The 13,972-nt window shown below is 47.5% G+C and overlaps 1 protein-coding gene across 1 annotated transcript; it reads right to left on the bottom strand.

Annotated features, from left to right (window-relative positions):
* Positions 1 to 325: 325 nt before the first annotated feature.
* Positions 326 to 12,615, bottom strand: Wfdc3 (WAP four-disulfide core domain 3). The gene is made up of 4 exons (XM_051144958.1): positions 12,442 to 12,615; positions 3,684 to 3,815; positions 1,316 to 1,501; positions 326 to 785 (listed from the first exon to the last, which is right to left on the bottom strand). The coding sequence occupies exons 1-4, from the start codon at positions 12,518 to 12,520 to the stop codon at positions 769 to 771; spliced, it is 414 nt and encodes a 137-aa protein (XP_051000915.1). The 5' UTR covers positions 12,521 to 12,615; the 3' UTR covers positions 326 to 768.
* Between the last annotated feature and the right edge of the window lie 1,357 nt (positions 12,616 to 13,972).

The raw sequence follows: 13,972 nt of genomic DNA on the forward strand, positions 1-13,972 counted from the left end.
TGAGACAGGGTTTCTCTGTGTAGCCTTGGCTGTCCTGGACTCACTTTATAGACCAGGCTGGCCTTGAACTCACAGTGATCCACCTACCTCTTGCCTCCCGAATGCTGGGATTAAAGGCCTGCACCATCACTGCCTGGCTTTGTTTGATTTTTGAAGCAGGGTTTCTCTGGGTATCCCTGGCTGTCCTGAAACTCTCTCTGTAGACCAGGCTGGCCTCAAACTCACAGAGATCTGCCTGCCTCTGCCTCCCAAGTGCTGGGATTAAAGGTGTGCGCCACCACACCTAGCCTAATTATTATATTTTAACATTTAAAAGAAAAGCTTTTTTATTTATGTTGCTATGCACCAAACAAGTCAGGATGTATTACTTCCAAGATGAGTAAACTCATCCAAGATCACCCAAGGCTTCACACGTAACTCGTTACTAGTCCTCCAGACAGTGGCTACTCTATTGAACTTTATCTTTATATACGTTACATTTTAAAAAGAACCTGCTCTTTCTTTAGTCCATAGTTTCACAAGGCCAAGGCCATGCCCAGGGAGAGCCACAGCTCGCCTGCCTCGCTGAACCCTACACAGTACAGACAAGAGGTTCCATGCCAGCGTTTTATTGGGAAAGAGAAGCACCCACCACCAGGGCTGTTGTATGTGCTCTGTGTAGCAGCAAAAACAAGAAGGCATAATGTCCCTGGGAGTGTCACAAGCCCAAGGATGTCACCCCTTCCTGGCTTCCAGAAGCTTCCTGGCGCTCCAGACGAATCAGGATGGCTAGGGTACTCGAGCCTCTGCAAGTAGAAGAAATCCCAGGTCACAGCTGTGTCTTGCTGGCTCCAGTGGCTCAGCTGTTTCCCTTCTCCCCTGGGGAGCTTCAGTGCCTGTCACTCTTCACAGTTCTACATGGTTTCGGCTTCTTACCTGGTTCTGAACACTCTTGTCGGCTAGAAATCAGTCTCATATCTGCTATGAAGCCGGAACAGTATCTGTTCTGACTTTTCGACTGCCCCCAGCCCTCATGGCCAAACACATCAGATGTACTCCCACCCTCTGTGATGCCCTCACTCATCAAAGCTGCTCAGGCTGTTGGGCCTGGATCAAATCCCATCTCTCCCAGAAAGACCTCCCCTTAGAGAGCCACACCCACTGTGTGCACTATAGTCCCACGGTGTCTGTGAGAGGGTGTGGTCTGTGACTGGATCTTTCTAACAGCATTCTTTATGGCCTCCAGAAGCCAGCTCCCCAGCATCTAAGCCATCCCACACAGCCAGAAGCCTGTTAACTTCGTAGCTGGTCAAAGGCCATCACGGGTTAGACTCACCTGATTCAGAATTAGACCCATTGGTCCTGTTGGAGTCTGTGAGCTGTTGGAGTGGCCGGAGTCCTGGGACACAGAAGCGGCCACAGCCTGACTTACAGCACTTTTCCCCGGGTTGACAGTTCTCATCCATGAAGCAGGTGACAATACACAAGCCCATCAGAATTTGGGGACAATGACCATCCCGCCCTGCGGGGAAACACCAGCACAGGGAAAGACATGGGGAGTTGGCTCCTTTCTTCCCAAGTTCCTACCTCTAACTTAGACACAGGGCCCAGGCAAATCAATCCTGACTCCCAGCTAGATGTGCCTGGGAACAGGGAAACTGGGGGCCTGAGACACTACATCCAAGCAGGTCTGACCAAGGAGTCACTAAGCTCCCAATGCCAGGTCCTTGGAGGTTAGTAGAGTAGGCTTGCCAATAGAGGCCAGAGCAGAGAGACAAGGCCCTACCTTGACAAGGCCCCCTATGATTAAATTTCGTGTCACTGCCTCATTTGCTACCCTAGAGAGGTTCTATGCCCCTGCTTTGTGCTGCCACACCCCTGTGTAAGTGTTCTTTCATCAAAATGTATTGTGTGTGGTGTATGTGTGTCGTGTATGTGTGGCATGCGTGTGTGGTGTGTATATGTGTGTGAGTGGTGTATGTGGTGGGTGTGAGTGGTGGTGGTGGGGTGCATGCTTGTCACGGTACCGTTGCTCAATGGTACCAGAATGGCACAGACTCAGGAGGAACAGTCCCTTAATGTGCAAGTTCTGTCTTGCACAGATCAGCAATATGCAGTATGGTATTCATTCAATGTTGAGCAGCAGCAGCCACAACTCCCAGTCCGCCATGGCACAGAGCTGGACACTCCACAGTGGGCTGTATAGGTTGCAAAGCTTGAAGATTTTGGTGGATTGAGAGTTGTGCTGGCTAGTTTATGTCAACTTGACACAAGCTAGAGTCATTTGAAAGGACGGAAACTTAATTGGAAAATGCATCCGTAAGATCTAGCTGTAGGACATTTTCTTAATTAGTGATTGATAAGGGTAGGCCCAGTGCATTCTGGGTGGTATCATTCCTGGGCTGGCAGTCCTGGGTTTTGTAAGAAAGCAGACTGATCCAGGCATAGTGGCACACGCCTTTAATGCCAGCACTATAGATACCTGTGATACCTCACAGCAGATACCTGTGAGTTTGAAGCCATCTTGGTCTACAAATTGAGCTCCAGGACAGCCAGGGCTATTACAGAGAAACCTTGTCTTGAAAAACAAACAAAAGAAGAGATGGAAAAGGACTAGGAGGAGGAGGAAAGCAGGTTGAACAAGTCATGGGGAGCAACCCAGTAAGCAGCACCCCCCTCCATGGCCTCTGCATCAGCTCCTGCCTCCAGGTTCCTGCCTTAAGTTCCTGCCATGACTTCCTTCAAGGAGGGACTACAGTGTGGAAGTGTGAGCCAAAGAAACCCTTTCCTCCCCAGGTTGTTTTTGGCCATGGTGCCATCACAGCGATAGTGACACGATCTAGGACAAGATTATTAAATATGCTTTCAACTTATAAGAGTTGCCATTTACAGTGGATTTATCAGGTAGGTAATTCCTCATTTGTCTTCCCTAACAGGCTACATGTAAGGACAAAGGTTAAGCATTGCGTAGGACTAGGAACTAAGGGGCTAGGAACGTCGCTCAGCTGGTGGGATATTTGCCCAACATCTATGAAGCCCTGGGTTCAGCCCCCAGGAGTGCATAAACTGGGTGTGGTGGTGCATGCCTGGGACCCCTGCACTTCGCAAGTAAAGGCAGGAAGATCACAAGTTCAAGTTCATCTCGAGCTCCATAGGAAATTCAGTCAGCTGAGTTGCATGGCTCAAAAAAAGATAAATATATAGATTGAAATTTGATAGGTAGATAAATAGGTAGATGATAGATAGATAGATAGAGGGTTGATTGATAGATAGGTAGATAGATGATAGATTGATAGATGATAGGTAGATAGACAGATAAATAGATAATGGATTGATTGATAGGTAGGTAGATTGATAGATGAGAGAGAGAGAGAGAGAGAGAGAGAGAGAGAGAGAGAGAGAGAGAGAGAGAAATGGGCTCAACAAGAGGGAACTATTTACCACCAGCCACAGAGCATACCCACAGCTGAGCTCAAACCAGGAGCTATGTCACCACCAGGAGCTATGTCACCACACCTCCGTTCTCTACTTCTTTTCATGCCAACAGTGACCCTTTCACCCTAGGCAGAAGCGTTGGGTTGGAGACCGAGGGGTGGTAAAGATGACAACTGACTCCCCCAGGAAGGCCTCCAGAGGCAGCACCTCCAAACTGACCTGGGACCCAGGGGGTACTTTTGACTCTCCTCCCAAAAAAACCAACATACCTCCCTGGATGTCCCCTCGGCAGGCCTGGCCACAGCCAGTGCTACAGCATTTGTGGCCCTCGGGACAAGATGTGTCCCCATCACACAGCTTCTCGCACGGAAGAGGGTCAGCAGGACATTCACCACTTAATTCTGCCACAGAATGAAAGTGTTAAAGCTCAGATGTGCACAAGCCAGGAACATAAAAGGCATTTTTCAGTGGATGTTAACACAGACTTTTACTATGCAATACACCCTAATAGTCCACATTCGTTCTATTTCTTCTGGCCATGAGCCACTCCACTGGTTTTGGTGTTGGCATCAGCCCTAGCCCACTGCGGCAAACATGAACTACACATCTTATGTCCATTCTCCCTCCTTTTGCACTGTGACAGGCAGGTAGTATTTGTCCCTAGTCAGCTGTATCTCCTGGGACTTGTGCCCTGGTGAAGTTCCTTCCCACACTGACCTGGGTTTCATCTTATTAGCTAGGCTATAGTGGGCTGAGATGTCACTTTGGCAGGGAACATGGAAGGAGAAATTGCTATCCCAGGGGGACATAAGTTGATCCCCAGTGTCCGTGCAAAAGGCCGGCTATGGTGGCACTAGTGGTGGCGTGGTGGAGACAAGCAGACACCTAGGGCTCACTGGCCTGTCAGCCTAATAAACAAGCCTAAGTCCTAGTGAATAACCCTGACTCAGAACATACAAGGTGTACAGCTCCTGAGAAATGACATCTCAGGCCGACTTGGGGCTTCCATATGTATGTGCACATACACACAGACATGCACAAATACACAAATTAATTGATGTAGAGGAATTTTAATTCAGAACATGGCTGCTCAGGCAATAGGTCATATCCAATGACCTTCTAAATCTGTGTGATCTGCCTGGAGCACAGACACACCTTTAATCCAGGAGACAGAGGCAAGCAGCTCAGAGTTCAAGGCCAGCCTGGTATAGAGCAAGTTTCAGGTAGAGAAAAGCTTAGGTTCAGGCATGGTGGTGCACGCCTTTAATCCCAAGCAATGAAGGTAGTTAGGATGTAGAAGGAAGCACCCATGTTGGAAAATTATGTTTAATTAAGTGGCAGGAAAAAGTGGCCAATCAGAGAAATATTTGACAGAATAAAATATGCCAAACTCTCACGAGGATAGAGAGGAAAGGGAAGCTATTTAAGGGAGCAACACAGAGAATGAGAGAGAGAGGAAACTGTCTTACCAGGAGAGTTTTACAGAAAGAGGTTGAATGAAAGAACAAACTAGACACAGGTGAAGACAGAATGAGAAGGAGCCAGAAGATTAGAAAATATTACTGGAGTTAGTTTGAGGCCAAGCAGAGCAATTCCGGGGCCAAAAGAGAAGGCAGATTGAATAAATCAGCTGGGAGAGGAGTTTGAGCCAAAACAGCTGAATTGAACCAGCCAGCCCAGAATTCAGGAAAACAAGAAAGGGTGAGATTGTTAAGCAGTAAGTCTCAGAATCTGAAAACATTCTAGGCCTAGGTTAGATTGTACGGAGACTAGAAGCTTCCAGGTCTAGGCTTAGGTAGCAGAAGGAGACAGTAAGCCTCTCAGACAGCAACTGAAATGGCAGAATAAATGTTCCTTTTACAAATTGATAAATTCATTAAAATAAATCAATAAAAAATAAATATCGCCGGGCATGGTGGCACACACCTTTAATCCCAGCACTTGGAAGACAGAGGCATGTGGATCTCTGTGAGTTCGGGGCCAGCCTGGTCTACAAATCGAGTCCAGGACAGCCAAGGCTACACAGAGAAACCTTGTCTCAAAAAAAGAAAAGAAAAAAATAAAAAGAAAAGAAATATTATTCCAGACATTCTATCTCTACTGAGCTCCCACCTGCATGCGTGAATGACCTCAGCTGTACCACATGGAGAGGTCAACTCTTTCTCCAGCGAAGCCTGTGCCACCTACAGCTGTGATGAGAAATGAACCATTGTCTTAGAGCACTACATCTGGGGACAGTCTGCTCTACTAGAAATGAGACTCATTCATAAAACCTCAGGTCTGGCCTGAGAAGCAGTGAGTCCCGCCTCTCTTATAACCAGAGGTGACAATAAACTAACATGCTGATGGGGGAAGTGTATATTCTTGATACAAACTGTTAAGTCACTTCTTTCTTCTTCCAAAGACAGACATAGGAAGTCACTAGCATGAGGACCGGCATGGTGAGAGAGAGGGAGAGAGATGGTTCCTTCTTGGTAGCATCACTGAGTTGCCATGACAGCTCTGACACCCACCTCAGAATCCTTGTAAATCAAGGATAGTGAATCACTGTTCTGTTAATGTTCTCTTGTCCCTATATAGCCATATACATTCGGAATGCACCTCTTCATCACTGCTGTCACACAAACAAAACCCAGAGAAGAGACTAGGGCCCGCCCAGAACTACAGAGTTAGCTAGCAGCTACGCAGGACAAAACCCAGCTGCCTGACTTGCAATGAGTTACAGTCTAATACGCCATCCTTACAAGATGTAGGCACCTGGGCCTCAGGAACAGGCACGCCCAAAGACTACAACGCCTGAGTGAAACTAATTCACCATGACTCATTTCAGAGTTTATTTCCAGTTCTTTAAATATGGAGAGAGGTGATGAGCAATTAAGTTGTGTAGAAAACCAAAACATACTTGGCCCAGAGCCCCAGAAGCAACAGGTATGAATGATTACAGGTGGCTGGCTCCAGAGAGTCTGCCGTGATGGAAAGAGTAAGTGTTGGACCCCAAAGACAAACCCTGTCATCTTGTGACTTAGGACTTTCCTGAACAGAAATATTCCATGTTGTTATGATGTCATATAAAAACTATGTCCCCTCACTTTTTTTTATTTGGAAAGCATGGCCACTATAACTACCTGATGAATCCCACTGCGCCTACTCATCGCCTACTTGGCAAACACTGCAATACCCTTGAAAAATAAATCTACAGTTGAGAGAGCTGATATGGAAATCACCCCAGAGAGCTGAACAATGAACTTTACACCATACTTATCGGGTGTCACCATTTTAATGAGTCTAATGGGACGAAGGCCAGGGGCCTCTGCTCTTCAAGACAATAGCACCTCTGCTCTCTCCCAACCCAATTTCCGCTAAGCTCCCTAGAGTTTTGCTTTAGAAGCAAGGAACGGATCCCTTGGGAGGCAGGCTGGGGTCGAGGGCCCCCTTGACCATTGCTCAACACTGCCATCCTCTTTTATACTCAAATCCATGTCAAATAATTCCTGTCAGCTCAAACAGGACTTCATTACCTCTAAGACTATGCCATCCTAATTTTTTAATTTTATGTTCATGGGTGTTTTGGTTGTATGTATGTCTGTGTACAAGTGTCAGAAGCTCTGGAAATTGAGTTTCGGACAGGAGTGAACTGACATGTGGGTCCTGGGAATTGAACTCAGGACCTCTGGAAGAGGAGCCAATGCTCTTAACCACTGAGCCATCTCTCCAGCCCTGCCATCCTCATTCTTTATTAAGCTAGACAGTGTTTGTAGTCCCTCATACTCTCCTGAAACCAGATTCCTTAGAAGTTCTAATTGCCCAGGCTTGTCTTGCCTCCAGGAACCTTGTAAAACTATGGTCCCTGCAATGCCTTTGGCCAGGATGCCCTGCCCTCGGCCTCTTGGTTCTGCTAGCCTAGGTGAACTCAGCCATTACAAAGTGTGCGTCTTAGTAAGCTCACAATAATTACGGTATTTTACCAAGGGTCAGGACAAGAAACAGGACTGGTAGCTAGAACTGGCATGATCACCCCACCCTCCATCTGCATCTTTCCTAACACCCCACCTCTCCCCAAAGAGCCGGGAAGCTGTAGACAGGCTTCCTCCTGCATCAGCTCCAGTGTCTACCTCCCTGGGGGCCCCTTCTGTCAATGGGCTTCACTGCCAGTCGCTCAGGCTGGATGGATATGTCACAGCACTTTTGGCATCCGTCCCCCATTGACTTCTTTCCTGGTCCTGTCAACTGCCTGTAAGTCTCTGCTTTTCCATGTCTGTATTGGGACCTCCTTGTCCTAAACCATGGCCATCTCTCACCCAGTCTGCCACGATGGCTGCTCACCTGGTCTTCCATTGTCTCCTCTTGCCCTCACCCAGTCTTCACACACCAGAACAGCCTTTTCAAAATAAAATCTGGAATAGGCTTCTCCTTCATTTAGACTCCCCTCAATGACTCTTTTTTTCTTTTTGAGGCAAGGCCTCCTGTAGCCCAGGCTGCCTTATGCTCACTATGCAGCTGAGAATGGCCCTGAACTCCTGATCCTCCTGCTTCTGCCTTCCCAGCGCTGGGATTACACATGGCATCTGGTTACTTCTTTTATATGTATTTTTAAACTAATGTTTAATATTGTATTGTGTTATGTGTGTCATTATGAGGACACGAATGTCACAGTGTGCCTCTGCTGATCAGAGGCCCATGTTGGAAGTCAGTTCTCTCCTTCCACCATGAGGTTGAACTCAGAGCCTAAGGTTTGTATGGCAAGTCCTTTACCCAAGAAGCCATTTCACTGCCTCTAATTACTTCCTTCTGCACTTAGAACAAAATCCAGGAAAGAAGCCCGAAGCTGCCCCAACTCTGAGCCTTACCTACCGCCTCCGAAACCTCAACAAGAACCACCACCCTCTTTGCTGTTCTCCAATCACAATGGCTTCCTTTCACTTCCTTAGGAACAAAGCTCTCTCTTTCCTCATAGCCTCCGCTTTTGCAGCTCCCTCTTCATAACACTCTGCTGAAGGTGTGGGCCTTGCTCACCATAGATACCCACATGCCAGGTAGAGCTGACTCTCCATATGTAGTATAAATGAATGATTGATGAGTAAGTATCCAGGTGCAAATGCAAATGAGTGGCGAGGGGAACAGCCCAGAGGGCTGTTGGACTAATTGTAAGAGGTCCTGAAGCTGGGCAGTTTTGGTGCACGCCTACGCTTTTAATCCCAGCACTCAGGAGGCAGCGGCAGGTGAATCACTGTGAGTTTGAGGCCAGCCTGGTCTACAAAGCAAGTCCAGGACATTCAAGGCTACACAGAGAAACCCTGTCTCAAAAAGCAACCCCCCCCCAAAAAAAAAGTCCTGAGAATTACTTGGCAGATCTAATGCAGGCTCTTCAAATGTATTTCTTCCAAACTACACCATGAAGACGACAAAGGAGAGATTCAAAAGGCCGAGCACAGTTGCCTAAGCCCATAGAGCAGACAGACAGAAGAGTCACCACAGGCTCACATTCAGACCAGAACTGCTCACTGAGAGCACATTCCTATGTCTGCCCGCACCTCAGGCAACCTGACTGGCACTCCACCTTTGTCAAACAGACCAGCTCATTTACACTATACCCCTGATAACTTACTTCAAAGGTTAAGAAAGGCCTGTTTTTCACAGCTCAGGAAGGAGAGCTTCCTGGGACTCAGTCTTATCAAGTGCAACCCTTCTCTCTGACAGGAGCTATAGATGCTGAAGAGGCAGTTAAACACTAAGTGCGCCAGCTGGCAGAGACCTGCTCAGCCTGTGGGCTCTGAGGGGTCTGCAGACTACTTTCAGCCTGCCTGCCTAGCCCCAAGGGAAAAGAAAGTCCCATCGATAATGGCCAAAGGCCAGAGTAGCACCACAGCTAGGAGCCACTCTCACCTTCAACTCCCACAATACAGATTTCAGAGTCAGCCGTGGAGAAGATTGAATGAGGCCCTACAAGCTGACAGTGACTGACTCGCCCAGAACAGATTTCCAGGTTTGATCCCAGAGCTGAGCACTGAAAGTCCTGGCAAGACCACAGTGTTCCATCTCTCTTATGGGCAGTCTGTCCAAGATAGATGTCTAAACCAAGTACAGATCACCCCCCTGGGTACTGGAAAGGAGCCAGACAAGGTGGTGCATGCCTTTAATCTCTGTGACGATGAGGCCAGCCTGGCTTACAAATTGAGTCCAGGACAGCCAAGGCTACACAGAGGAACCCTGTCTCAAAGGAAGAAAAAAAAAAGAGAGAGAGAGAGAAGTGTGGAAATGAACAGGAGGGGCATAAAGAGAAGGAAAGAGAACTCACCGCCCAGACCCGGTCCTCCAGGGAGCCAAAAAAAAAAAAAAAAAAAAAAAAAAGGAGAAAGAAAAAAGAGAGAGAATCTACTATATACTGAAAGGCTGACACACCCTCTAACTCATTATAACACTTCTCCAGGCTCTTTCCATCTGACAATAAAGAAGTAGAGACACACAAGAGACTTGCCTGGGATCCACTTGTCTCAGGCAACCCAAATCTATGCTTACAACTCTAACATTCTGCCATGTGCTCATGGTGAGAGCCCGGCTCCGGTGTCTGCAGACAACAGAGTATCACTCAGGAGACAGAGGCAAGAGAGTCACAAGCTCGAGGCATCCTGGGAAAAGCAGTGAGGTTCTGTCTCCAAGAGGAAAGGACAAGAAGGAAAGAAGAAAAAGGGCCAGGTGTGCTGGTGCATGCCTGTAATCCCAGTACTCAGGAGGTGGCAGAAGACCAAGGGTTCAAGGCCAGCGTTGGCTATACAGAATATTGGAGGCCAACCTGGCTTACCTGAGACAAAATAAATAAATAAATTATCTCATTTCAAAAATCAGGGAATAGAAGTGATTACTCAAGAATAAATGTATCAAGAAATATTTTACATCTATAAAACACCTTAAAGTCTACATCCTGAGCAACAGGCAGACATATAAAGCTGGATATTATCTCTGGGGTAGCTCTCCAAAAGCTAGTGCATTTACCTAACATCTCCCCCAGAAAGTTAGGTGGAGAATGAAGGATGAAGGAGGGCAGGAAATATGATCATAAAAGAGACCGAGAAGCGTGAACAAGCAAAAGCAGCCATGGAAATAGCAGGAAAACAAGGGGGTTCTGCACAGAAGACACCATTTAGAAAAGGAAGGCAGGAGGGTTATCCTGGGCTACACAGCAAGACCTTGACTTTGGGGGGTGCTGGGGGAGTGGGGGGTGGCTAGGCATGATGGTACACACCTGCAATCCCAGCACTCAGGAGGCAAAAGCAGGATGATCAGGCGGCACGTGTGCCATGCACAGCATGCATGTGGAGCTCAGGGGACAGCTTTCTGAGGCAGTTCTCTTCTCACTTTTGTATGGGTTCTGGGGCTGGAGCTCAGGTCCTCAGTTCTGCAAGGCAGGCAGGCAAGTGCCTTCACCTGCTGAGCCAAGTCACCAACCCACCTTCCCAGGCTTTCCTTCACAGCACCACTCAAGTCCAAAGCAAAAGACGGGGATCAACATGACCCTTCCTTTTTTTGTTGTTTGTTTGTTTTTTGTTGTTGTTTTGTTCTGTTTTTCGAGACAGGGTCTCTCTGTGTTAGCCTTGGCTGTTCTAGACTCACTTTCTAGACCAGGCTGGCCTCCAACTCACAGCCTACCTTTGCCTCCCAAGTGCTGGGGTGCGCCACCACGCTGGGCTCATCAATTACCCTTTCTTTCCTGATAAGAGGCAAAAAGCTGAGGTAAGGACTGGTTAGAGACCTCAAAGGGAAAAAGAGGTAACCCACATAGCTAGGTGTCCAGAGACAATGGAGCAGATGGAAAACTCTGTCTGCTTCTATCCATTCACGAGATAGGTCCAGGGAATACGCTGGGATCCTGCCCCTCGAACTATCATTCTGGCACAGACCTTTGCATGGGCTCTGACCAAGAGGGCACTTTAACTGAAAAAGAGTACATAAGAAAGTTCAGATGAGCCAGGAGTGGTGGCGCACGCCTTTAATCCCAGCACTCGGGAGGCAGAGGCAGGTGGATCGCTGTGAGTTCGAGGTCAGCCTGGTCTACAAAGAGTCCTTGACAGCCAGGGCTACACAGAGAGACCCTGTCTCAAAAAACCAAAAAAAAAAAAAAAAAAAGTAGTAGTTGTTCAGATGATTGGACAGGCCTCAAGAAACTGGGGATGGAGGCTAAAGAAATGGCTCAGCTGTTAAGAACACTTGGTGCTCTTCCAAAGGACGCAAGTTCGGTGCCCAGCACCCATCTCTAGCAGCTCACAGCCATCTGTACCTCCAGCTCAAAGGGACACTACTCTGTCTTCTGGCCTCTACAGGCACCCATATACACATGCCATACACAGAGAGGGACATATAGACATAAACGAATCTTTAAAAAATAATTAGGGCATGAGAGTCCCATGTGCCTCAAGGAGCTCAGTAGCCCCATGCATTTCCTATGCAGACTATCTCTGCCACCCCCTTCTCTTCCTGCCACACAGACACTAACACCCTTCTACGACTATTCAAAGACAAGTAAGGGGACTGGAAAAATGGCTCAGTGGTTAAGAGCACTGACTGCTCTTCCAAAGGACCTGGGTTCAATTCCTAGCACCCACATAGCACCTCACAACTGTCTGTAACTCCAAGATCTGACACCTTCACACAGACATACATGCAGGCAAAATATTGATGCACATAAAATAAAAATAATTTTTAAAAAAGACAAGTAAACCAGTAGTACTGCAGAGAAAGACAGAGAGATAGAGACAGACAGACAGGCAGGCAGAGAAGGGGGGCTTTTGCATGGTCCTGTCCTCAGTTACTAAGCATTAGAAGATAACCAGAATGTATATCCTTGTAAGTCCTAGCTCCTCGCTACAGGGACAGGAACAAAAGTCAAGACAACTTATCCTTGCCATCTTTCCATCTAGCTCTTCCTACAGAGATGATCAGCTCCACAAATGAGGAACTTTAGAAGGCAGGAGATGACCTCTCCTCTAGTAACTTAAAACAGTTTTTAGCCAAGGACCCCAAATGATAGCTCACCGTGCTCTCCTGCAGTTACCCAGGATGCCAGGGACCAAAGAGCAAAAATTGCCTCCATGAGGAAGAGGTATCTTAACATCCTGCCGATTTTGAGAGTTGAGACTCAGTTCAGGGCTGAGGGACTAGGTGGCTGTTTTCAATCTAATCCCAACGGTTTCATTTATGTAATAAACTCCCAAGATCATCTTCTCCTAACAATAAGAACAGTGATTGGCTGCTGGCATGTGGGAAATTTCCTGGCACTGCCAAAGAGCACATGAGAGGGGAGGGACCAAATACTGCCATGCAATATACATAACACTCTCCGTCAAACAAGGAGGATCCCAGTGGGCAGCTAGAAAAATGGATAGGTGGCTACCGTGTTAAAGGTCAGAGATTGGAAGGACTTTGGAAGGACTCAGTTGCAGTCAAAATGACAGAGGATGAACCAGACTCTCTTCCTGGGTTCACACTGGGACTCTGAGAGGAGGACCAGGGATGAGAAAAATAAACAGTCCAAAGCTGGGGGCTTGAAGGTTTGGAGGACTGATGACTCAAGCCAGCAAATTTATTATAATCACAGCTCTTTTCATACCCTCAGATGGGGAAGCAGAATACAAGTCACCCAACAGCAGAACTGCAGGGAGCTCTGGTTCCTGTTTTACAAGGAACATTCTGGTACGGCAAGCAAAACATTTCATAGCTCGGAGTCTGGAACATTCACTGAACCACAGCTTACAAGGGAACTGTCAATCTCTAGGCCCTGGCCTTGCCCCCCCCACCCCCTGCAAGAGCACCAGTCCATTGCTGGCTTTGCCAAGAATGACCCTGACAGGGAACAAAAGCTCAGTGTTCCCTGTTAAAGCCGCAGGATCAGGAAGGGCCAGCCGGGCCTAGCCCTTGACAGAGGCAAGAACTGGAAAGACATTTTAATAAGAAAATAGCTGAGCTAACTATATAACTGAAGCATAATATCCTGCCCATCCTTGGGAAGTATTAAAACCCATGGAAAGGCACATCAGAGTGTTTCAGCATCAATGCAAGAGCACAAAAGTTTACAGCCTGGTCCCTGAGGCCACTCAGGCAAATGAAGACAAAATGAAGGACAGTTGGTGAAATTAGAGAAGACGGCTGCTGTGACTCCGTCTTTCACATATGTCCTGCTTTGTCGCCTTTCCCCTTGTACTTTTATTTCTGTTGCCCATGTCCTTGATTGGCTGTCATATCTAATGGTGTCCAGTGACACAGCTGAGCCTAAAGGATATCTAAGGTACAAGGTAAAAACTTTCTCCAGAGTTCGACGTGGTGGCTCACGCCTTTAATCCCAGCACTCGGGAGGCAGAGGCAGGTGGATCGCTGTACGTTCAAGGCCAGCCTGGTCTACAAAGCCAGTCCAGGACAGTCAAGGCTACACAGAGAAACCCTGTCTCAAAAAAACAAAACAAAACAAAACAAAAACTTTCTCCAGATATCCAAAGAGCCAGGCATGGGAGTGTCTGTCTGTCTGTGATTCCAGTAGTGAGAGGCAGAGACAGGTGGATTACAAAGTCAG

The sequence above is a fragment of the Acomys russatus genome, chromosome 4 (assembly GCF_903995435.1).
Source record: "Acomys russatus chromosome 4, mAcoRus1.1, whole genome shotgun sequence".
Classification (NCBI taxonomy): Eukaryota; Metazoa; Chordata; class Mammalia; order Rodentia; family Muridae; genus Acomys; species Acomys russatus.